This window comes from Camellia sinensis, chromosome 6, assembly GCF_055761805.1.
Source record: "Camellia sinensis isolate YWXY chromosome 6, ASM5576180v1, whole genome shotgun sequence".
Lineage (NCBI taxonomy): Eukaryota > Viridiplantae > Streptophyta > Magnoliopsida > Ericales > Theaceae > Camellia > Camellia sinensis.
The window spans coordinates 77,948,921-77,973,006 of NC_138966.1; the positions used below are offsets into that span (position 1 = coordinate 77,948,921).

At 35.6% G+C, this 24,086-nt stretch overlaps 1 protein-coding gene and 2 pseudogenes across 3 annotated transcripts; 1 reads left to right on the plus strand and 2 right to left on the minus strand.

Moving 5' to 3' along the window:
* Positions 1–3,888: 3,888 nt before the first annotated feature.
* LOC145792717 (uncharacterized) lies at positions 3,889–7,625 on the minus strand. Its single transcript, XM_082874044.1, has 2 exons — positions 5,926–7,625; positions 3,889–5,224 (listed from the first exon to the last, which is right to left on the minus strand). The coding sequence occupies exons 1-2, from the start codon at positions 6,631–6,633 to the stop codon at positions 4,100–4,102; spliced, it is 1,833 nt and encodes a 610-aa protein (XP_082730170.1). The 5' UTR covers positions 6,634–7,625; the 3' UTR covers positions 3,889–4,099.
* LOC114272656 (transcription factor GTE8 pseudogene) lies at positions 7,368–9,113 on the plus strand (annotated as a pseudogene). The gene is made up of 3 exons (XR_014333853.1): positions 7,368–7,371; positions 7,618–8,660; positions 8,767–9,113. The product of XR_014333853.1 is annotated as a transcription factor GTE8 pseudogene (transcript).
* A 496-nt stretch (positions 9,114–9,609) lies between these two features.
* On the minus strand, positions 9,610–19,170 carry LOC114323781 (lysine histidine transporter 1-like; annotated as a pseudogene). The gene is made up of 8 exons (XR_014332502.1): positions 19,026–19,170; positions 13,287–13,444; positions 12,515–12,898; positions 11,482–11,875; positions 11,268–11,373; positions 11,058–11,149; positions 10,238–10,306; positions 9,610–10,137 (listed from the first exon to the last, which is right to left on the minus strand). The product of XR_014332502.1 is annotated as a lysine histidine transporter 1-like (transcript).
* Positions 19,171–24,086: the final 4,916 nt, after the last annotated feature.

The window sequence follows — 24,086 nt, forward strand, 5'->3', positions numbered from 1 at the left end:
AAAATGAGAGAGTGATATGATAACTTATAATAATATTTTTATTACAAACTCACGTTGCCAAATGAAACCTAAATTTGAATTTACTCTACACATTTTTCAAAATACTTTGTGACCATGCTTATTTGGTTAGCTAATTTTTAAAGGTGATTCTATTGAAAGAGTTTGTATCATTTGATACTAGAGTCCGCTTCCACATCAAATATGGAAGGCCCACTTTTGCATCTAAGGTCTCGTTTGAGAACTATCTATTTTAATTTAAAACTTAAAAAATTATTAAAAAAATCAAAAAATCTATAATTTATACAAAAAAGTTAAAGATTTTTTTTTCTCTCTACTTTTTACTTATTTTTTAAAAAAATTGAAAAATTATTTTAAATATGCTAACTTTTTTATCTCATATTTTAATTAAAAAATTAAAAAATTACTAAAGTAGTAAATCCTATAACGAGGCTTAAATGTTGAATCGGGTGTGAACGAATTTATACCCAAAAGCAAGCTCAGTTGAGAATTAATTATTTTGCAGTAGATATATTATAGCACACCATGTATTTATTATTGTTTTATTTTATTTGCATTCGTATGTTTTAGCTTCAAATTTAGCACTGATTTTACCCCCACAATTAATAAATCTGAAGGCAAAATGAGAAACAAATGAAACTATCCACACTATGGAGCCTTTTGGAAAGTTGGTAAAAAAGTCAGCTTATAACTTTTTATTCATTTTGGGTTACATCACTTCTCACATAATTTACTTACAAAAAGATAAAATAAACTAAAAAAAATTAAAAAATTTGGGTATGTTTGGTTTGTGTTTGAGAGATGTATTTTAGAGATAAAAAGTACGAAAAGTTGTTTGGTTTGGTTTTTTTCAAAAGATGTTTTGAAAAATTATTTTGAGAGAGAGTTTTGGAAAAAGTGATTGATTTGATGTGTGTGAGAGAGAGATTTGTTTGGAAAACTTGTTTGGTTTACAAGTTTTGAGAAATTTTTTTGAGAAAATTTGTTTGGTTTGATTACTTTTAAAAACTTATTTGTAGAGAAAATTTCCCAAAATTTTTTCCGAAATGCAAACCAAACGAATATTTTTTATCAACTTTTCAAAACATTCTTATATATACCTGTTATTGTCAACCAAAATGAAATTACGAAAAATAGAATAAATAGAATTGATCTATGCTCACGCCCAATTGATCAAGCTCAATCAAGCCAATACCACCTATTAAATCAGAGCACCATGCAACCTAAACTTTTCATGATCCACTCAATTGATGTGAGAAGCTTGATTTTATTTTTATTTTTTTATATTCGCTGGTCATATCCATGTTTTATTATTATTATTATTACTATTATTATTAATTGTGAAAGATAATCACTACTTCCAAAATAGTTGATACTCAACTAGGAATTAACTGCTACTAGTAGAATTGGTCCCCATTCATTCGAAACATCACAAAAACTGCATATAATCGAAACCGCTCAGAGACTTCTGTATAATAACCTATCCAAAAAAATATAGTTATCTATTGAAATTAAGACTAATGTCCTTAACTGAATCCATAGAAAATTAATGTTGAAAAATATGGTACTTGAACGATTTGATATTTTAGAGAGAGAGTTTAGAAATTTTTTTGGTTTGTTTGATTGTATATTTTAAAAATAATTTTGAAATTTGAGAGTTTAGAATGATTTAATATTTTATTATAGTTGAGAAATGTGTGTGAGAAAAAAAGTGATTAAAGATGAGAGAGAAAAAAGTGATTGATGTGTAGGAAAGAGAAAGTGATTTTGAATTATTTTTTTTTATAAATATTTGAACCAAAGAAAATTTTAATTTAAAAAAAAAAATATATATTTTGAGATACAAACTAACAAGTTCCAACTGTTTAGGTGGAAAATTTTGATTAGCTCGGATGGTATTTTTATGGGTTTCTTATTCAAACCTGAAAAAGATGTTTGTTTTTTTTTTTGATTCAAAGGAAGTTCAGAAAGACAGAAAGGAAAAGAACAAGAACAGATACAACAGCTAAACTAAGAACTAGTCTCTTAGGACACTAACTCCAGTCATATCTGCTATGACCAGATTCTTCACCTCTTCAGGAGGGTCCTCCAGTAGCACTACATGTTCACCTTGCTCCACACTTAGGTTTGCAAGCTTATCAGCACATCTGTTGCCCTCCCTTAGTGAAAAAGATGTTTGTTTGACAATTCATAGCATATATAAAATTTGATTTTAATGGTTTCTAAAACTAATGACATGATTGGTGTGAAAGTTTTACTTGGTCCAACCATGCTAAGGTCACCATGATGTGCTCTATGACATATATATATATATATATATTTATATGCATGACAGCTACAGGCATGGAGATTTTGGGTGTGTTTGATTTGTATTTATAGAGTAATTTTTGAAATAAAAAGTATGAAAATTTGCTTAGTTTGTCTTTTTTTAAAAATGAGTTGAAAAATTATTTTAGAGAGAGAGTTTTAAAAAAAAATGATTGATTTGATATGCATGAGAGAGTGTGTGATTTTGAAAAGTAGGTAACCAAACAAAATTTTGAGATTTTTTTTGGAAAAATTTGTTTGGTTTGATTATTCTTAAAAATTTGTTTGTAGAGAATTTTTTCCAATTTTTTTTTTTTAAAAAACAAACCAAACATATGGTTTAGAAATTATAAATAAATAAAAATAAGTTAGTTTAGAGATTTTATGACCGGTTACGTGTTTTTAAAGGTAGCTGTGTAACTATATTTTTAGAGCTTAAATCAAACAGAGCGTTCAAACCAGGATTGAAATTACATTTCTAAAGTTTCACCAAATACAACCTTAGGTTTTTTTTTTCTTACTATTTTTTTAAAGCAAAGAAATAAAAAGGGTAAATTATAAATACACTCCTTGAGATTTGCTTAAAATACGAATTGCTTCTTGTGGTTTGCAAAATTACAAATACCTTCCTGTTAGAATTTTTTATTTAATTTCTAACTGTTCACCTATACAATAATAAAATTATCTGAATTATTAATTGAAATAAAATTTTAACATTATTAAAAAATATTAATTAACTTGATGATTTATTAATAAAATGACCTATTTGTTATAAAATTAGAAACCTTAAGGGACATAATGTAATTTCTAAACTTATAGGGAATAATTTGTAATTTAAATAAATCTTAGGTGTGTTTGTAATTTACCCAAATAAAAAACTACTACAGAGGCAGTGTGTGAGCTCAAATTTGGGGAGGAATTGTACTGTTTAAAGGTCATAGTAGGTAGGGACATAGAAATATCTGGGTCATTTTCCTAGACAATGCTAATGAGGTTCCACAAAATTTAAGTTCAATGTTTTGAAATACAGAAGAGAAGGACTTGTACAGAAGTTTCTTTCCGGCATATATTGTTATCTGTATAAGCAGCCGCATTGTATTTCTTATCTTCTTTTAGTATAGTCAAACTGGTGTGAGCAATGATATAGACAAGACTGCAGAACCACGTAAATTTGTTTGTCAAGTTTTTCTTGTTTGTGAATGATTCTTCTTGCTATTGATAGCTATTGTGTGAGTGGTTTACTCCATAACATGTATTGGCTTCCTGTGTGAAAGATCTTCCAGAGGGGTTAAATCCACATGTATTCCTGAGTCCTACTTTTTTTTGGAAATCTTGTCTATTTTGCTATGGTAGTTTGTCTTTTAGGCCCTAGTGAGTATTCTATATTGTCTGGGATGGCAACGGGTTGGGTTTTTTCGGGTTTTGTGTGCCGTTTCTTAATTGTAGACTCAATTAGTTTAGTGATACAATTTCATACTTCACTCTTAGCCCTGACAGTTTTGGCCTATCTCTATCAAAGCTCTCTCAACATTTTCTACCAGAATCGGGTAAGATCAAATACAATTAGAAATAATTTTTGGACTTCATTAAAATATCAGTAAAATCTTGCAGAATATTACATCTCTCTTGTTTGAAAATGAATATTGAAATTCAGACAGGGAGTCAATAACTTACAGGTACATAATTAACAAACTATAAACAATCAACAGCCATATAGTAAGGAGAAAGTCTGGAAAGCAGCTATAAAACTCACTAACCTACAGAATTAGAGAGGTTACCTTAGTCCTTCCTTCGGTGCTGATACGCCAAAACGAAGGCACTGGTTCATCAATCTCATATCAGATATTTGATTTAAACAAGATGGCCCTGCAATATCACTCCGAACGTAGTCACATTTTTGTTTATCCGATATTGATGATTTAGGGAATGAACTAGAAAACAAAAGACGTGGAACAGCAAGATCTGGCATAACACCCTGCACTAATATTCCTGAAGCAAATTTCTTCTTTGCATTTGGACTTGGAAGGTTGCTTCTTAAAGAAACCGTTCGCTTGTTGTTAGGAAGGGATGTGAATCTTTGTCGGAGTGGGATTGGATTTTCATCTGAATTTCCATCTACCATTTTCTTGGGCATCTTGTTCTTTCTTTCTTTGATCCTGGGCCAATGGAGCAGGCGTTTCAAACGTTCTGCTGCGTAATTTATAGAAGCTAGTTTTTTGTAATTTGAATTTGATTCATTACAGTCTTCTATGGTTGAGTCACTGGTGTCTGATGCATTCTCAATCCCTGTGTACAAGAATATTTTTGAATCGGAGATTCTGAAAGAAGTTCCAGGACTCCCCATACTTCTCATCCTTAAGTGGGAAGCAATGGTTCTGCTTGCTGTATAGTCCTGACCATAGGAGATTCCTCCAGCTGAAATTAACCGTCTGGTTAGTATGTCAGATGATGCAGAACGTGGATGCTTCCGGAGGAGATCAAGTGGGGTCATGCCATTTGAATCGCAATCGTTCACATCAATTGAACGGACACTCATTATTTGCTCGACTAAATCAGAATGAATGTTCCCAATGATGGCCAGATGAAGAGCAGTTCTACCATCGTTGTTTTTGGCATTTATGATGTCTTCGGTGTCGAACAATTTTCCACATACTAACTGCTTCATGAGTTCAATTTGTCGATCCAATCTTCTGAAACTAGGAGTTTGAAAACCAGACACCGCCATATGTAGGAAAGTTTCTCCGTCTTTGTTTGTTTTATAGATGGATGAGGGAGATGCAAGAACTAGAGCTTCAACCACGGCTAATTGGCCTCTGTGGGAAGCTACATGCAATGCTGTGTTGCCAAACTTGTCCGTGGAGTTGATGATATCGAAGGATGCTATAAGATCTTTCACTACCTGAACAAATAACAAGGTTGGCTATGAAGTTCTAAAACCAAGCTACTGCAAACCATTAAAATTGTGATGTATTATTCTTCTTCCTCCAGTAGAATTACCAATGAGCAGCGTATCTGTTCCTTAATTTTTAGTGTGCAATCTTACAAAATTGTGCAAGTCTATAGGTATCAATGCTATATGTACGTTGGCTGATCCTAGTACAACTACAGTTGCAAACAATTTGTGGCTCCTAGGATCGTTTCAAGAACCATTTCATATGAAGAATTCATGCATTTTCACAACTCCAACTCGACTAACAATTAGCACATATATGATGTCAAACAGAACACTTGGTAGATGCTATCGTGCAAAATAAAATTGTAGCTAGAAAGGCAAATCAACAGTTGGATATTTGCTGTAATTGGCTTCTTCCAATACTACTACATGCGGTAGAGTAGACCAAAATCTTTTCACTCGGAAAACATGGAAGCGTAATCATAGCATAATTTAAGAAAAGAAATAGACAAGAAAAAACTAAAATTGGATGAAAGATCATGACTTTTTATTTTCCATTCCTATCTACAATTTCATAGTGCCGGCTATTGGGTATACAATGCATACAACCAGCTGACATAAATCATTGTAGGCTAAAACTTAGTGATTTGAACATCCAAACAAAAACTAAGAAATTGAAATTCGAAGCTAAATAGCAAGATCCTCACCTCAACCTGACCTCTGCCAGCTGCGGCATGTAAGACAGTTGAACCCCGTGTATCTCTATAAGCCGAAACATCAAAGCAATCACCAAGAAGCACTTTCAAAATCTTCAAATTGCCTCCTCTTGCAGCAGCATGAACAGCTCTATTTACCATATCCCACTTATAATCACAAGGGATCTCCCCAATATGCTCCTCCAACTCTCCCCCATCGCCTGCCAAAAACCTTGGTGACGCTGCAAAATCAAAAAGAAGCCTGAAAACCTCACAATTCTTACTCCTGGCAGCAGCATAAAATATATCAGTCACACCATACTCTCCTTCCCCAAAAACTAGTAGAGGGTTTTTTACAAGCAGGTCTCGGGCAAAGCCCAAGTCTCCAGCTGAGGCAGCAGTGTAGAGAAGCCAGCCACCGTGCCCAGCTCGGATGAGGGAATTTTTCCCTCTCTTGCTTTCACACTCGAAAAAGAGCTTCTGGGCAACCCGAGAACGACACTTGGCGACATCATCAAACTGTTCTTCGTCATCCCAGACAGTCTCAAGGCGGCGAATTCGCCTGAGAGAGGTGAGTTTGATAAGGTGATTGCCGTCTAGGCGAATGAGCTCCCGGACCAAGTCATAGTGGCCATTGGCAGCTGCCCAATCAAGTGGGGAAGCAAACCACCATTGGTCCCCAGTGCTTTCCCACCGGAGAGGAAAGTATGAAGGAGACATTGGCAATTGAAACTTGAGATCAGCCTAATACAATTATAAACACCACCACTGATGTTTTTGGCCAAGTTAGTCCTAACCCTTTTCAGATACAATTCAACTCAATTACTTTGAATTGGTTCTGAATCCAAACCCTAAGGTAATGTGGACAATTGCAACAAGAAAAGTACCCAGCTAAAATCCATGATTTGAGGCAATTAATTTAAGGGTAAAGCACACAAAAGCATTATTACTGACAGAAGTATAATCACAACCCCAATCAGTTCAGAAGCAAGCTTTCCGGGGAAAAAAAGGAGGGACAAGAAAAATCAGGATTTGTGAGAATCTTAAGTAAAGAAAAGGAAGAAATACCCTTTTGGAGAGATTATGAACACCTTTAAAAGCTTGCGAAACAAAGAGAATCCACTAGTGATGATGCCAAGAACACAGAGAGGATTAGAGGAATAAGTAATAGTAGTATCATTCAAGTATATGATATGAGAGAGAGAGAGAGAGAGAGAGAGAGAGAGAGGTATGAAGTCATCATTAATCACAGGAAGCAAAACCCAGAAAAGGGGAGATGCCTTAGTACAAGGAAAAGTTAGAAATGAGTGGAAAATATGTTCGCAATGACCAAAGAAAATGTTATAAACTTTAAATTCTTTATCAAATAAATGAATATACGAATGTGTGGTCTACATTTTTGTGAGATTCACACCTTTTAATTATTTATTTACCAAAAATTTGATATCTCTAATATGGGTTCTGTTTGTGCAACCCCTTTAAGGTTGCACACCATATGCAACCCAATTGTTAGGCGTTAGATTACAATAATTGATCAAGACCATTGAATTGTTTAATTGTAAAAAAGTTAAAACCGGGGCAACCGGTTAATGCTTGTATTTGCATGATTGTATCCCACTCACTCTCTGTATTTCGTCCCTATCTCTCTCTGTTCTCCTCTCCGCGTAAGGTTGGGTCAGTGTAACTGTTGATTTCCATTAACAGCAAGAACAAATGTTGTTGCACTATTGTCATCAAGTGATGTTCTTAGTTGTAGCAACACACAAAATGGGCCTTCGATAGAGAAAGTAAACCCTGCAGGTGATAGTGGTACTTCAGGAAGGTTTGAGTCTGCAAGTCAGGCATCAGCACCAAGCACTTTGAATGCAATTTTGATTGAACACTCTGAAGCATTATTAATTGGGTATTCAGCAGAGAACTTCAAGAAATCGGAAGGGTTGACTTCTGGGCCAGGGAAGAAAGGCTGCAAGAGGCGTGGCTGGAATCGTGGTACTTCAGGAAGGTTTGTGTCTGCAAGTTGGGCTTCAAGCACTTTGAGTGCAATTTCGATTGAACAGTGCAAGACATTATTAAAAAAATTGATGCAACATCAGTATGGTTGGGTTTTTAACACTCCCGTTGATGTAGTAAAGTCGAACATTCCTGATTATTTGACTGTTATAAAGCATCCAATGGATTTGGGGACAATAAAGAGCAAGATTGCTTCAAGTGAGTACTCAAGTGCGTTGGAATTTGTGGCTGATGTCAGACTAACTTTCTCTAAGGCTATGACCTACAATCCACCAGGAAATGATTTCCACATCATTGCTGATACTTTGAGTAAATTTTTTGAAGCAAGATGGAAAGTTATTGCGAATAAACTTCCGAAGGATTCCCAGCCATTACCAGAAAAATCAGACGTACATGAAGAAAATGGGACTATTAAGCCAATGCCTCCATCAAAAAAAAGAAAACTTACTTCACCGCAACATAAAGCTATGCCTGGCCATGCAAAGAGAATAATGACATATGAGGAAAAACATAAGTTAAGTAGAGACTTTGAGGCTTTGCTGGGAGAGTTGCCAGACAATATTTTTGAATTTGTGAGGGATCAGATTACAAATGGATGGGAAGCTAGAGAGGATGAGATTGAAGTTTATATTGATGATCTCAGTGATAATACCTTGTTCATGTTACGGAAGCTTCTAGATGACTATTTACGAGAAATACGAAAGAACCAAGCAAAAGCCAAACCCTGTGAAATAGAGGTATTTTACCTTTGATGCAATATTCCCTCGTGAAAATGAAGATGAATGCCTTCTGTTAAACAAGTATGGTTTATCATAATTAATGCGCTATTCATATCTGTTGCAGGTACTAAACGGATCATGGCTTAGTGATTTATCTATGCAATTTTTGTGCAAAGGTTATTAGCCATTCTATTTGGTTGCTACCAAAATTGCAGGCATCTTTACTGCATCTCAATCCATATTTGATATATCGCCTTATATAATGTACATTTGTATGGATTTACAATATTGATATTGATGTGAATGAGCCTCCTGTTTCGAGCCAAGTCCAGTAGAGAAAGAAAAAGATACAGGCTGTAAAAGCAACACATGTATCAGTTCAGGCAGCTCCAGTTACAATTCTGGTTGGTTTTCCTATATTTCCTCTATTTGGTCATTTCATAGTGAAGTATCCACTTAAGATTTGCGCTTTTCTAGGGAATAGTTATGTAATTGATTATGAAAGTATTCTAATCTTCATATTGCTATTTTTAAAGTTCTTAATAGTTTATTTTGTAAATGTTAAATTCATTCTTTTGTCTTAAATCACCTAGCTATTTTTGGACCATGTTTCACATTTCCGTTCCCTGTTTCTTTGATTCTGTGTTTTTGTTTCTCATATTGGCAACCATGGACTTCAATTACCTTTGTTGTCCTTGGAACACCACATGATTGACATCATTGATATTCCAAACAGAGCAGTATGCATAATCATCTGACTCTTTTCAAGCCACATTTTCTTGTAAGGAACAATTTTTTTTGCCTTACTTGTTTCCCACTTGATAAGACCCGTCTGTAACACAATTTTATTATGAAACCAAAGTTCCCTGAGACACTAATGTGGCCATAGGTATTAAAACTTGATATCTCAACAGGGGGAGACATAATTAGGATTGTGCAAGAGATGTGTAGTTTCTGCAAAAAAATGTATGAAAGCATTTAATATTGAATTTTATTCTCACAATATTGCACTTTGGAAGGGAAAAAAAAGAAAGAAAAAAAAAGAAAGAAAAAGTGGCAACAACATACACAATACAAAGTTGCCCAACCTTATTATAGAATCTACTTCTATCTCACCACTGATAGTAAACTTCAAAAAAATAACATGAAGCTTTAGAGAAAAAAACAAACATGAAAAGTGACATACATATGCACACCATTTAATGATAAGTGTAAATAATGAAGGTCTCTAGGAAGCTTTCTATTGGTTCCATGGGCAATATTCTCTTTTTGAGGTCCCATTCGTTACTTCATGAGTTGCTGCCATTTTTCCATGGCCATTGCAAGTATCATTGTGATTTTCGTTTCTCCACTATTTGTGGCAATTCTTCTTGGTGTGGGACGATTTGATTAAGACTTAAGAGTAGAAATGATAGGTCTTTGCTTGAATTATAATTTGCCTTAGCCCTCCAATAGGTGACACAATCATCAAAAGAACACCCAGTATAATGCATATCTGAAAATTGATGAAGCCAAATCAAAATTAATTTAGCTTTAAACTTCCAAGCGTAAGGTAAAGAATGAAATCAATGCATAGTTTTAAGTCAGAGTCATACCCAGTTAATAAGCCAAGACAAGCTAAACTTCTCTGGTTTCTTGCTGGCAAGCCACATGACGCAAGGCGGCTGTAGAAAGAAAAACAATTACAATATATTTAAACAATTATATCATCTTTGCTGTATAAACCATACTAAACCTGGTTTGATGCAGTTTGCCAAGTTAAAAGCTGACAATTATTGAGTCTTTATTTGTTCATTGATTGTAGTTATTGGGTTCTTTGCATCATCTTGATGCTTCTTTAATAATATTATTCTTATTTAAAAGAAAGAAAAAAAAAGTTGATTATCTAAACACAAGTTAAAGATATCGCACTTAAAAAAAGGAACAAAAAAGAAAGTTATTATCTCCCTCCTTCAGCTTAAGCTTTAAAAAATTATAGAAACACCATTTGAACCCTAAGGGGTTGGCTTGGTGGCAAGGCCTTGGGTCTTGGGGGTGTGCTCTCTCGAAGGTTCAGGAATTGAAACCTCTTAGGTGCTAACAATTCCTTGAGGTCATCGAACTAGAGGAAAACACTTGAATTAACCATGATGCACTTGAGGAAAAATCTTTGCCGAGGGCTTGTGCACTCCTGGGGATTAGTCGGGTTTTGATCCGAATACCCCGGTGCCAATCAAAAAAAAAAAGAAAGCAAAATAAGAAAGAAACACCATTTGGTCAACTGCCTAAATGACACCCTTTTTATAACTTGCTTTATATATTTATTTTGGCACATATTCCTAAAATAAAATTAAAAAAAGAAGAAGCTATAAGCATCCCTCATAAACTGCACTGAACAAGGTCAATTCAATAACAAAGAGTCAGATAGTTGCTTACAAAGTATGTTGTTGGGGCAAATGCAAATCCTCCAAAGAATCCTAGAAGACCACTAAAGAAAGGGAAGGTGATGGCAACAAACATTGTCAATGCTGCAAGAAAAAAAAAATTACATTAACTTCAGATCAGAGAAATGTAACTTCAACTTCGAGAAAATCACAAATTTATTCATATAATGCAGTAATTGAATAAAGAGTACAATTCACTTACCAACATATATATTTCGTGTAATAAAGCGAAGCATCATGGTTGGCTTGAAATGCAATTTTTTTACGAGGGCGGTTTCTATCATGACAAACACTGGCATTGCATAAATCTAAAACAACAGAAAATAACAAAAAATTAGAAAGAGAAATATCATCGGAACTGATCAATATGATGAATCGTTTGAAACAACTTAATCAAAAAAAGTTTTGGCTTGCGCCTAATAACTTCCAATAACATGAATAACGACAAACAAGTTAGCCATGGTAATGAGCCAAGCAGGTTTCTCTAATGTGATGAGGATGTCGTCATCAACTTTGTTCCCAAATACCCAATATCCAATTAGAGAGACGGGGAAGTAGCACAAGGCCACAACTATGTAGGCAACTATCACTCCCTTCCACATAGGGCCCTTGGAAGGCTTCTCAGGTGTAGAAGGGATTGTCGCTTGAATCTCCAAGACCACATTGTGACCCGCATAGGCAAAAGCCACTTCACCCAAGGCACTGAAGAAGTTAAAAACTGTTCCTACTGTTGTCTTAGCTTTGTATCCATATTCGACATGCGGTTGCACACCCTTGTGCAGAGAAGCAGCCCAAGCGATGGTAGAGTAACTGTAGGACAGACAACATTAAAGCTCAAACATGCTAGTACTTGCCATTCAATATTAAACATTGAACTATTGAGAATGAGGGTTTTCCTCCTGTATTGCAGCATTTCTCTGCCTACTAATCTTGTTCAATCAACTAAGAAGAACATCCATGACACAGACACGACACATGAATTTTTACAAAATGTAAGATATGACACGTGAGGAATACATGCAAAATATATAATTTTATATATTTATTAAATATCATATATAAGGATAGATAATTATTATATGAACATCTTAGTCAAATATAATAATTTTTGAAGTCTAAAGAAGGAGAAGAGGTATAAATTTAAATTGTTTTGTTTTATCACTGGATTCCAAGTTAAATTATTCAAACTTGTTATATGTTTTATGTATGTCCAAGTATTGGAAGTGTCCGACAAGTGTTGTATCGTGTTGGACGCAACACATTACATTCTTAGAACAGTCCATCTTTCTTAGCCAGTCAATGTGGCAACTACTAGTGTTTGAACTATATTGATTCTTGTATTTTTGTCTTCTGATTTATTTTCCTGCCTTTTATTTTTAGACATAACTTTCAAGTTTCCACGCTAGCAAACAATAATGAGAAAATGCATAGAAGAAGAAGGGGCTGTACCTCAAGGACATGACTGCTGCAGCCAAAGACACACCAGAGATGGAGTTAAAGTTCGGAAGATGGGAGAGCACGAAATGGACAGAGGAAAAAATCATGATGAAGTAGGTCAGCTTGATATTTGAGCAGCCCTTGCAGACCACATCGTGGAATTTCTTGAGTGACTTTCCTCTAGTGACCATATAGAGTATGTTCACGCTGATTTCAACAATAAGCTGTTGGGGCACCACAATATAAAGACCGAGCTTTTCACCAAATGCATGCTGACCCAGCTCATGGTATCTGTCGAAACGTTTTCCAGGTACTATCTCATGCATCTCAACCATTTGCCATAAGGTGTATAAAGTGACAACCCATGATATTACGAGTGCAGAAACACCAGGACCCCTGAAAATCAAAAGATATAGCATCACTTACCTGTAGATGTAGAATTACAATTTTGTTTGCTTGAAAAGTAAATGAAAATGGTTATTTTATAGAAAGCCATATGCCTCAATTGTTAGATAAGAAAATTCCCATGGTTAAAACATGTAGAGGTTCTAAAGATAGACTTGGAACCCTTCAAAGAATAATTTATTAGAATGAAAAGGTATAAAAATAAACATTTCAATAACATTGTGCTTTGTTAAATATGTATCCAGTCAATGGTTATCCTCCATAAACTTTAAACTGACTGACAAATATATTAATTTCCATTGCAATACATTTTCAACTAATAAGGATTTGAGTTATATTATTAATGAATAAAAACAAATTGTTTAGGGGCCGTGCATACCATCCTAGCTCTGCCATGGCATAAGGGAGACCGAGAACTCCAGCTCCAACCATGGCAGTGACATTGTGGAAAGCTGAGTACCACCATTTTGCATTCCTTGAAGAAGTGATTGGAAGCCAAGCGTCGATTGCTTTCTCCTTCTCAGACCGCGTGTCAACCTGTGATGGATCGCAACACATGTATTTCAGACTAATTCACCAGAAAAAATATACCTAATATTTGAATTAAAAAAATAAAAAAATAAAATAAAAGAAAGAAGGAAGAAGAAGAAGAAGAAAAGAGAATCAAGTTGCACAATAGTGTCCTTGTAGTTAAGCCAAAGTAATCAAATTATAAAAACAGTGGAAGATAATAATTATGAATAGTTTTTATTTTTTGAGGAAGATTATGAAAAGTTTGGGATTCACTGAAGGGGGGGGGGGGGAGGGTGTTAATTGCTAGCTGGTGAGCAAAACCATACATGCCCTTTGGTTTCCTTCATAGCAGACTTTAGAATATTAGATCAAAAATGAAATCTGTATGCAATGATGATTAAAAGTCAGTTAGGTAATTACTTGGGCTATACTTAGCAAACTTTTTTGTGAATATTAATGGGGATATAGAATTCATTTTACAATGTATTTTGAGTTAAAAGTCTATTTCTAACGCATCATTTGAATAAATTAGTACATGGGATGTTGGGTTATAATCCAAAGAGAACCTAAGGAACAGAACAAATTTGTTAGAATTTACCATCACCTACCACCACTACCACCTCACCTACTCCACTAAACCTAACCCACTACACCACTACCACCTCACCTACTCCACTAAACCTAACCCACTACACCACTATCACCATCCACTACACACCATCCACTACACCTACATCTATATAAGGAACCATTTGTAATAGACAGAATATGTATCAATAGAACAATAACTCATCAATCAATAATATACATCAATATATTTTAACATGGTATCAGAGCCAAGTTAAGCACTTAGTATTTTTCGCTTCACCGGCGGGCGGCAACCTCACCTTGGCCGCCCGCCGGACCTCAACCTAGTCCGCTAGAATTTCTACACATACCTTGAAATTTCTTCTCATCCACGACCCATCACACTGATACACACACACGGCAGAAATCTCTTTCCCTCAGCTATCTTGCAGCTTCCTCAGTGACTTCAAACCCATTTGTTCTCACAACACATGCAACTGAAACCTCTCCTGCTGATTCATCTTTCATCGGCACAATAGCAGCCTACAAACAGTCACCAACAGCTGTGTGAAGTCCCAAGGCCCATGTTCACGCGCCAACAGCTAAGTGTAGTCAGCAACAGCTTCAACAAACCCACTACACCTCCTTGCCGAAGCAAAAAAAAAAAAAAAAAAAAAAAAAACACCGCATCTGTCGCCGATGTAGCAGCGACGCCAGCAATCCGAAAACAGAACACCGGCGTGGAGGACCATCCCGGTGGTGATGAGTTTTTTGTTGTCCGCAACAGGCAAGGATGCAACTGATGATTTTGAGGATGTCGGCCACAGTTCCAGTGCTAGGGCACTGATAGGTTAATTCTATGTTGGTGACATCGATTCAGCAACCAGCCCATTTTTCCTTTCGGAAATGAATTGATAAAAGTTGCAAAAGTTCCATGACAGCAACTGCAGTCAATTATCATAACAGGCTTCTTATTTGCCAGTAAATCAAAAAATGCTCTTCACTTGAAGCACTTGACTTCACCCATGCCTTCAGTACCTATGTTCCAGAGACCCGGCATCACCTTCTGCTGGAACGGCGACAGCGCGTACACCACCGCCTTCATCCTCACCGGTGTCTTCCCCATCCTTCTTCTTCTTCTTCTTCTCTCTCTCTCTCGATGCACACTATAGCAGCTCTCTCGTCTTCGTCGTCTCCTCAGGGATTGGGTTATCTCTCTCTCTCGTGTTTTTAAACCCATTTTTACTTTTCTTCTTTTATTTCTTTATTTTTTTGCTTTTCCTCCATGAACACCACCGACAGAGAGACTAGTGCTGTGTGTGAGTTGTTCTCCCTGTCAGTATCTTCTGTGTGTTAATTCCTTTTTTCCAACTAAAGGAGAAGCTAGAGCACATGGATATGTGTGTTGTTTTTTTTTTTTTTTTTCTCTCTCCCATGTGACCCACTCTCCAACTCACATTTTTTCTTTTTCTTTCTTTACACCCACTCCTTCTTTTTACTACTTTGTTTATTTATTTATTTATTATTATTATTTTTTTTTATCTCCTCCTCCTTTTTATTTTTCAAACATGCCACGGTAGTGCAACCACTTTACAACCACTCCTTTTTATTTTTACTCATTTATTTATTTATTTTATATTATTATTTTTTTTTATCTCTTCCTCCTTTTTATTTTTAAAACCCATTTTTTTCTTACACTTCTGTTCCCCACTCCACTTTCCTCTTTTCGTTTCTTTTTATTTTCCTATTCTCTACTTATTTAAATATCACCTTTCTTTGTTTTTCTTTTTTTTATTCCTTTACCATTAAACAAACACAAAAAAAAAAAAAAAAAACAAAAAAAAAAAAAAAAACAAGACTTGCACACCAATCTCTCCTTTTATTCATGTCGGGGCTTACCCCGTTCACCATTTTACATCAAAAAAAAAAAAAAAAAAAAAAAAAAAAAAAAAACAACAACAAAAAAAACACATCCACAGGCGGGATTTTTTTTCTTCTCTACTCTACTGCAGGTCTCTTCTTCTTGCTTTTCTCTTGGGTATCCCTTCCCGGCGCTGCCTCCATACTTCCCACTCCACTGGGCATGATCACTACTCCCTGCTCCTCCACTGCAGCATATGGCGGACCTCCAAACCGGAACATCACGGTGGCCTTCCGCTTCAGCTCCTTATTTTCTGTTTTCAGCACACTTATCTCTGCTCGCGCATCCTTATACATGCGTTGGAGCAGAGCCAGCTGGGAGTTTAACTGCTGCACCTCATTTGCCCTACTCTGCAGCCGATTCGACAAGTTTGTAACCGCAGTCATGGTTTCCACACATGACTTTAATGTATACTGATTGGCTTCCACATCCGACTGCACTGCCATTCTTTGCTCCACAGACCGCATCGGAAAGTTCAGCGGAGTAAACTCCGGGGCACTCGGTTGAGGTTCCAGTGCCACCGCTCCAGTTCTCTCTCTTGTTGACTCGTTGAGGTCGGGAAAGAGGGTGAGCAGTCCACGGGAAGACGAGGCCATTTTCTGGGCAACAAAGTGTTACAGACTATCTCTCTCAGCACACGGAACTCTCTTTCTCAGCAACACAAAGGATTTTTTCAGAGGTTTCTCTCAGTTTTTTCTCTGCCTCAGCCTCTGCCTTCGTCTTGGTTAAATAGCCGAGGCAGCCACGCGCATCGCGCGCCTCTTGACGCCCGACAAACTGGCACGCCTTTTCATGGCACATCTTTTGATAAAGTGGACACACCTTTTGATGGCACGCCTTTTTATGGATTGGGCACGCCTTTTGATGGCACGCCTTTTTAAAAAATTGGGCACACCTTTTGAGGGTGCGTCCTTTCAAGGGTCCGACAAGACTCTGTAAACTGTCCCGACATAGATTCCGGTTAGTTTCTACAGGGGTCCGACAAGACTCTGTAAACTGTCCCGACATAGATTCCGGTTAGTTTCTACAAGGGTACGACAAGACTCTGTAAACTGTCCCGACATAGATTCCGGTTAGTTTCTACAAGGGTCCGACAAGACTCTGTAAACTGTCCCGACATTGTTTCCGGTTAATTTCTACATGGGTCCGACAAGACTCTGTAAACTGTCCCGACATTGATTCCGGTTAGCTCCTTCATGGGTCCGACAAGACTTTGTAAACTGTCCCGACATTGATTCCAGTTAGTTTCTACAAGGGTCCAGCAAGACTCCATAAACTGTCACAACATTGTCTGCTACAACGGTCCGACATGACCCCATAAACTGTCTTCTACATCGGTCTGACACCGCCATCCAGTGTCCCCTACACCGTTATGACACCACCATACAGTGTCCTCTACAACGTTATGACACCACCATACAGTGTCCTCTACATGGTTATGACACCCCCATACAGTGTCCTCTACAACGTTATGACACCACCATCCAGTGTCTTCACCAACGGTCTGACACGACCATACAGTGTCTCCTATCATTTTTTTTATGTATTTTCTTGTTTTGTTCCTCTCTTCAAACTCAAGTTGGTTAGTTTCTATCCTCCTTGAGTTTGCGGGGGGCTGTTAGAATTTACCATCACCTACCACCACTACCACCTCACCTACTCCACTAAACCTAACCCACTACACCACTACCACCTCACCTACTCCACTAAACCTAACCCACTACACCACTATCACCATCCACTACACCTACATCTATATAAGGAACCATTTGTAATAGACAGAATATGTATCAATAGAACAATAACTCATCAATCAATAATATACATCAATATATTTTAACAAAATTTCTTACCACAGTCTGAGGTACATTGAAAAGGTATTTGCTGGTAAATAAAGTCGATGAATTTTAGCTGTTGCCATCCTCTAAGTGCCAAAGATGGTTAGGTGTTCTTGGAGCATTTGTTATTGTAAATGATTATTTAGGCCTTTGTTTTAAAATCATCTTGAATATCCAACCATATTCGGAATTAATATTTAATTGTTCAGTTTGTGTTTGTCTTTGAGTAGGTGCGCATACTGTATGCATTGATATAGGTAGTTTCTTAGGCAGAGACTGTAACACATGTTTGGCTGGCAGAGTCAATTTTTGCTCTGCTTATTTCATGTAGTGTTTTTCCAATCACCAATTAACTGTTGGGTTGGACTTAGAAGATGATCGAACACTACACCAATTAAGCAGTGTAAAATTTGACTGCTAACCAAGTCATATGCTACAGTTTTTGTGCTTCATGGTAATGTTTTGTAAAACTAACAAATTTTACCAACTTTTCTTTAGCGTAGTAATGTAATTTTTCTGGGTATATAGTATTGTTGTTTCTTAAGCAAAGTCCATAGAACTTTTACAGTAATAGAATTGAACAGACTGTCACTCGTCATACTTTATTCACCACGTCCCTATATGTACATACAAATGTATCTTAGTAGATACTTTATTTTATTTTGTTATTCTTAATTTTCTTTTTGAGAGAGAGAGAGAGGTTCAAAGAACTGAAGACATTAATTCTTGCAAATGGTTCACAAAACTGACACCAAGCAGTTCTGGGAAACTGTGGACTAAACAAATTGCTAGATTGAACTCCAAATTTGAAACATATGAGGATCAGACACCCGTAACTTCATTTGCAGAAACAAAGCATTATCATCTCACATCTCTATTCTCTAATTTGGAGCATTATCATTATCATATCACATCTCAAATTTGGAGCATATGAGGATCAGAAACATGAGAGAATGAGGGAGAGAGAGAGAGAGCATGCGAGCATCATGCATATATATGCACGCAATGATGGATCTAGGGGGGGGCGCACCCCAAAAATTTAAAAAATATCATATATTATATTAAAATTTTTAAAATAATTTAAAATTATAGGAGCGAGAGTTTTTTTTAATTATTATTTAATTTATAACATAACTGTTTCTTATTTATGCAATTTGCTCTTGTGGGTATTTTCGAAAATCAAATCAATGTGATATGTGTACTCGTGTAGATTTTATATAATAGGCTAGATAGATAGATATGCACATAAACACACACACACACACACACAGAGACTTACGTTGTTGGGGTTAGAGTTGTGATCAGTTGGAGCTTGAGGTGCCATGGCTCTTCAAAAGCAGAGAGTACTGTCTGTTATGAAAACAGACAGAGAGAGCACAAACGATAGAAGAAGATATAAAGACTTTGAACTCACACAATATCCAATTTCCCTCTGTGTGTGTGTGTATATATATATAAGATATTCCTATAGCCCCCGTATGTGCATTGGTTAGTATGTGAATGAGACAGTTGAGAGAGAGGGAGAGAGGGAAGAAAGAAGTTTTTTTTTGTTTGCCTTTGCACAGCAAAGTCTTCATGATGACAAATCAAACTTGTTAAACTGTGTTATTATTTTGGCCTTTCACACTTGTAGGTTCACTGTAATTTCTTTGTTAACAAACGTCTCTTTTGCCGCCAATCGTATTTAGGTCAAACTTTGGCATGTGGTCAAAAAATTAAAAAATTAAAAAGTTATCACTATTCATCAAAAATAAAAAATTATGGCTGTACAACTCTCAATCTTAATTTTTCCTTACACACTAATTTATACAATATTTTAATACACATTTTTTTCATAAAAAGTCAAAAAATTAACCCAAATAATCATATTTTTTTCCTCAATTTTTTAGTCTAAAAATTCAAAAAGTACACTTATTTAAGACATTCCAAACAAATCTCATCAAAATAAAATAACAGAAAAAAATAGAAAAATAAAATAAAGGGAAATTTGCACGAAAATCCTGTTTCAGAACTGTGTATCCAAAAGTCCTAGAAAATTTAAGAGACATTTTTATAAAAATATATAATTTATTTTAAAGTTTTTAGCAAATGTACTATAATAATTAAGAAATCAAAAAGTTACTAAAAATATTAAAAATATTAAAAAGCTAAAAAAATATATTAAAAAGTAAAGATTTTTTTCTTTCTATTTTTTGCTCTTTTTTTTATTTTATAAAAAAATTAAAAAAATCATCCTAAATATATTAATTTTTTTTTCTTCATATTTTAGAAAAAATATAAAAAAATAATCTATTCTCAAACCAATCTAAAATTTTAAATTAAATAAGTAAATAAGTTTTTTTTATTTTTTATTTTTTGAGGAAGATAGTATAAATAAGTTTAAAACAACTGTAGATAACGATTATGATTTTTTGCGTGGCAAACTTGACCAAATGAATTCCTCTTATTCTCGTATTTTTCGATATGAAATTACTTGGGAAACCTTCGCAAGTATTGGAATTCCCGTCTTTTAATTAACTCACTTTGTCAATATGAAGTATCTGATCTCCAAATTATTGGCCTTACGTGGCCAACCGACTCACTATACCCTCTCCCTGAGACTTTCTGTCTAACTAATTTTTATTTATTTTATTTTATTTTGTTATTATTTTTATAGTCGGTCAAATTTAAATTTTGACATCCACTTTATAATAATTGTTTTTTATGATGACTAATTTAGATATAAAATTTTCAATAATATCTAATGACGATTTGGAAATCTCTATCTCCAAATTCTCATATTTCTGTCTCAAAATATTTATATCAATAATATTATGAATCTAGACTTGACTATTTAAAAATTATTTAAAATTATCTTTTTGTGATTTAGATTACTTTACATTATACAAATTTAATTTTCACCACACAATTATTTATTCAAAAAAATTGGGCAAATAAGTTTGGATTCTTAGGATTGGTTTGCGAAGTGGGTTGGCTTTTTGGCTTTTTGATTTTTTTGGCTATTTTAGCCTGGGCTAAAAAGTTTGGTTTGGGAAGGGTTTTTTGGCTTTTTGGCTTTTTCGATTTTTTTTTGTACGAGAAAAGTGTAATGATTATGGATTGGATGTGATGTTTTATTTTTTGTGGTTAAAATAGTCTATTTTGTCTTTTGTGGTTAAAATAGTCAAAAAAGCCCATAATCCAACTTGCCAAATGGAGGCTTAGACTTATTCTATTTATATTTGTTGAATTATATCATAAGATTATTGTGTTTTGAAATTTTTAATGATCTTGTAGTTGTGAGTGTTTTGAAACAGAGAGACAATGGAAAGATTTGAGGTGAGTCAATCCTAATGACTATTAGTTTAACAATTATGATCTAATCAATGATTTGAATATTAAAGCCAATGGGGTCAATTTTCTAAATTGTATTCCTTATTCCTCTATTTTCGTTTTTTTTTTTAATTTTTTTTAGCAACATCTAAATCTTGTGCTTATTCAATCAAATAATGTAGTTTACATGTTTTAGCTTTTAGATTTTTTTTTGGGGGGGGGGGGGTTGCGTGGTATGTTAGGGCAATCAATTTGGTTTAAGTATCACTCCAAAGGTACTATGAACTGTCTAATTCCCAAGATATCGACTCGGGTATTTTAACACGTTCTTAATCAGATAGCTAACTATACTATTAAGGGAAGACTGGTCTTTATTGCCTGCAACATAAACATAAGATTAATCAATAGATAACGGGCAGCTATAGTTATTTTACTCAGTCACAAAAAAATTATAACTACTACTGAGGTTGGCCTCGTAACTTCACAAAGGTAATGAGCTAATGTTTATTTTTCTTTTAGAAGAAGTCGACTATATATGACGCAAGATGGGTAGTTGGAAAGTTACATGAGAAAATGTAAATGAGAAAATATCAATTATCTTTCAAATAAAATAAAAATTTGCGATAACTATGATTTTTTTTCCCCCTCAATAAATAAAAAGTAAGAAACAATCAGTGTTTAACAACCTTCTCTAAGCCCGTACCTGCACAGTAACTAAGAGATTTGCTTACTTCATTGATTTTTAGTGACATTTATGTTGAATGTTTATTGTGCCTTGATGTGTTTGTCTGTGGGATCTATTTTGGATCCACTAAATAATTTATTTTGTAAAACCATTCCATAAGTTATTTATATTAAAAAAATAATATATTGATATAAAAATCAGATGATGAAATTACATTATTGGACTCAATATGAGTCATTATTACATAACCTCTCAATTCTTGCATTGCAAATTCTAGAGGCTACTTGTACTTTCTTTGAAGTTTAGTAATTCATGAATTGGTTTGAACTTTCAAATTTAGATGCCGGAATGCTCACGCCATCTTTCTTTTCTTTTTCTCTTTTTATTATTGTACGGGAAAGAAATAAACCTTCTCGTATAATCCTGTTGACCAAGTCTATTCTCCTCCGTACGTCGTCGCTTTATCACCTGAAAACACAAACGTGAGCTAGCCGGCGGGTGTGTGCCGGAAACCTCTCCGATGCCTAAGTCAGTAAACTTGACAAATAGACAAAAGCTCTGTGTATTCAGAAAGCAAAGTTGTGTGTTACCTCTCCCAAGGTGATGTTTGTGAGCTTTTATAAGTTTCGTATGACACAATCCTAGTAGGACTTCTATTCCTCAATGCAGACTCCTCCTAGGATTCATACTCCTGTAGGATAATGCTTATCCTTTAACACCTCCTCACTGCTTAAACCAAGTGAGATGGTTTTATCATGGCCGAACTCCAATATGACCGAAGTAAATATGTTTATGTACAGTCGAAGAGTAAGCCGAACTAATTCTTCCCTTTATTGCTCTTAAGGTGGCTCCTCATGCACAACCCATGGCGCGGTCAGACCGAACTAATATTTTGAGATCGGTGTAACTTTAAGACCGGTCTAATTCCGAGGAACCTTTAGACCGATCTAACTTTGATCTCCTACTGGACCGGTCTATCTTCATGTCCCTAGGACCGGACTAACTCCAAAATAACGCATGACCGGAGTATCTTATATGGCCATTTCACTTCGACCCTTTATACTGTGACTCATAACGGCCCATCACCTAGCTTGGCCCAATTTTCACATAAATTACCCTCTCAATTGCCCCTTAATTCCATCTGCACAGCATGATAGGGATTACCTGTTTATCAGCCGAGCTGAAATTTTTAAGCCTTTCCAGCCGAGCTAAAAAAAAAAAAAACCTTTAGCCTTTCCAGCCGAGCTAATTTCACTCCGGGCTCTGCTTGTCCGGTCAAAACGTCTCTTCAATCACAGCGACTGTAACGCTTCCCATTCTAATCACACGTGGCACGCTCTGATTGACTGAGGACAGTTGTCACGCCGTCTTCGTACTTCGTGTTTTTTGAACAGTCCCGCCCAATTTTTGGGCTTTCAAACAAAAACAAACCCTGAGGCCAGAGTCCCTCCACTTTTGCCATCTATTATCTTCCTTTCCTTCGAGTTCTTCATTGTTCTTCGTTTTTTCTGAAAGAGCTCGTGAACTGCTGCTTTTTGCTTCCATCTTCAGCTCCTGCTCCCTCATCTGGTTAGTATTGTACATCTTACTTGCTCCGTTTGTTTTCGTATTTGTTCTATGCGTTTTGTTTTCTGTGTTTTCTGCAAACACGTTTTCTGTTTTGCTTTGCATTGTACTTCTATGGAAAAAACTTAACAGTAGAACATATGAATATACGAAATACCCTGTAGAAAACAAATTTTTGATCCAAAATCATGATGCAACCGAACTAGGATACTGTTTTAAGCTAGGAAAAAGTCTAGTCAGCATACAACCGGACTAACACTTATGTTTACACCAGTAGCTTTGAATAAGTCAAACCACTTCTTGACAGACCTTAGCCGAGGTAACCAACCGAACTAGGTTCGCACTTGGCATACCGAGATACTTGAACTCCAACCGATCTAGGCCTTGGGGCTAAACCAGCTTTCTTAGTTTTTTAGATGGAACTCAGAAAGCTGCCCCTAGATGATCAACCGGTCAAACAGAACCGTTTCCTTAACCGAGATATCTAGACGCTTGCCGAGCCTGAACTAGCAAAGCCCTGCTCAAACCGAGCTACAAATCACCTTGCAGAAACCGAGTTAGAACCTGTAGCATCCATATAGCCGAAGTAGGGCTCCTATTTTTTGTACTTTTATTTTGTAGCACGGTCCAATGATCTGTGCTTAACCCCTCTGTTTTCTACTTTGCAGACTTAGGTTGCCCAGGCACTTCTCTGTGTGCTCAACCGAGCTACTGAGATAATCTTGTGGACCGAACTTTAATTTATTCATAAATTATACAATAAATGGGGAAGTATAG

Bases quoted from the DNA above. Each gene is read 5' to 3' on its own strand.
- LOC145792717 (XM_082874044.1), bottom strand. From the start codon at position 6,633: ATGTCTCCTTCATACTTTCCTCTCCGGTGGGAAAGCACTGGGGACCAA. The intron at 5,225-5,925 runs GTGAGGATCTTG...TTATTTGTTCAG, and splicing joins CTGGCAGAGGTCAGGTTGAG to GTAGTGAAAGATCTTATAGC.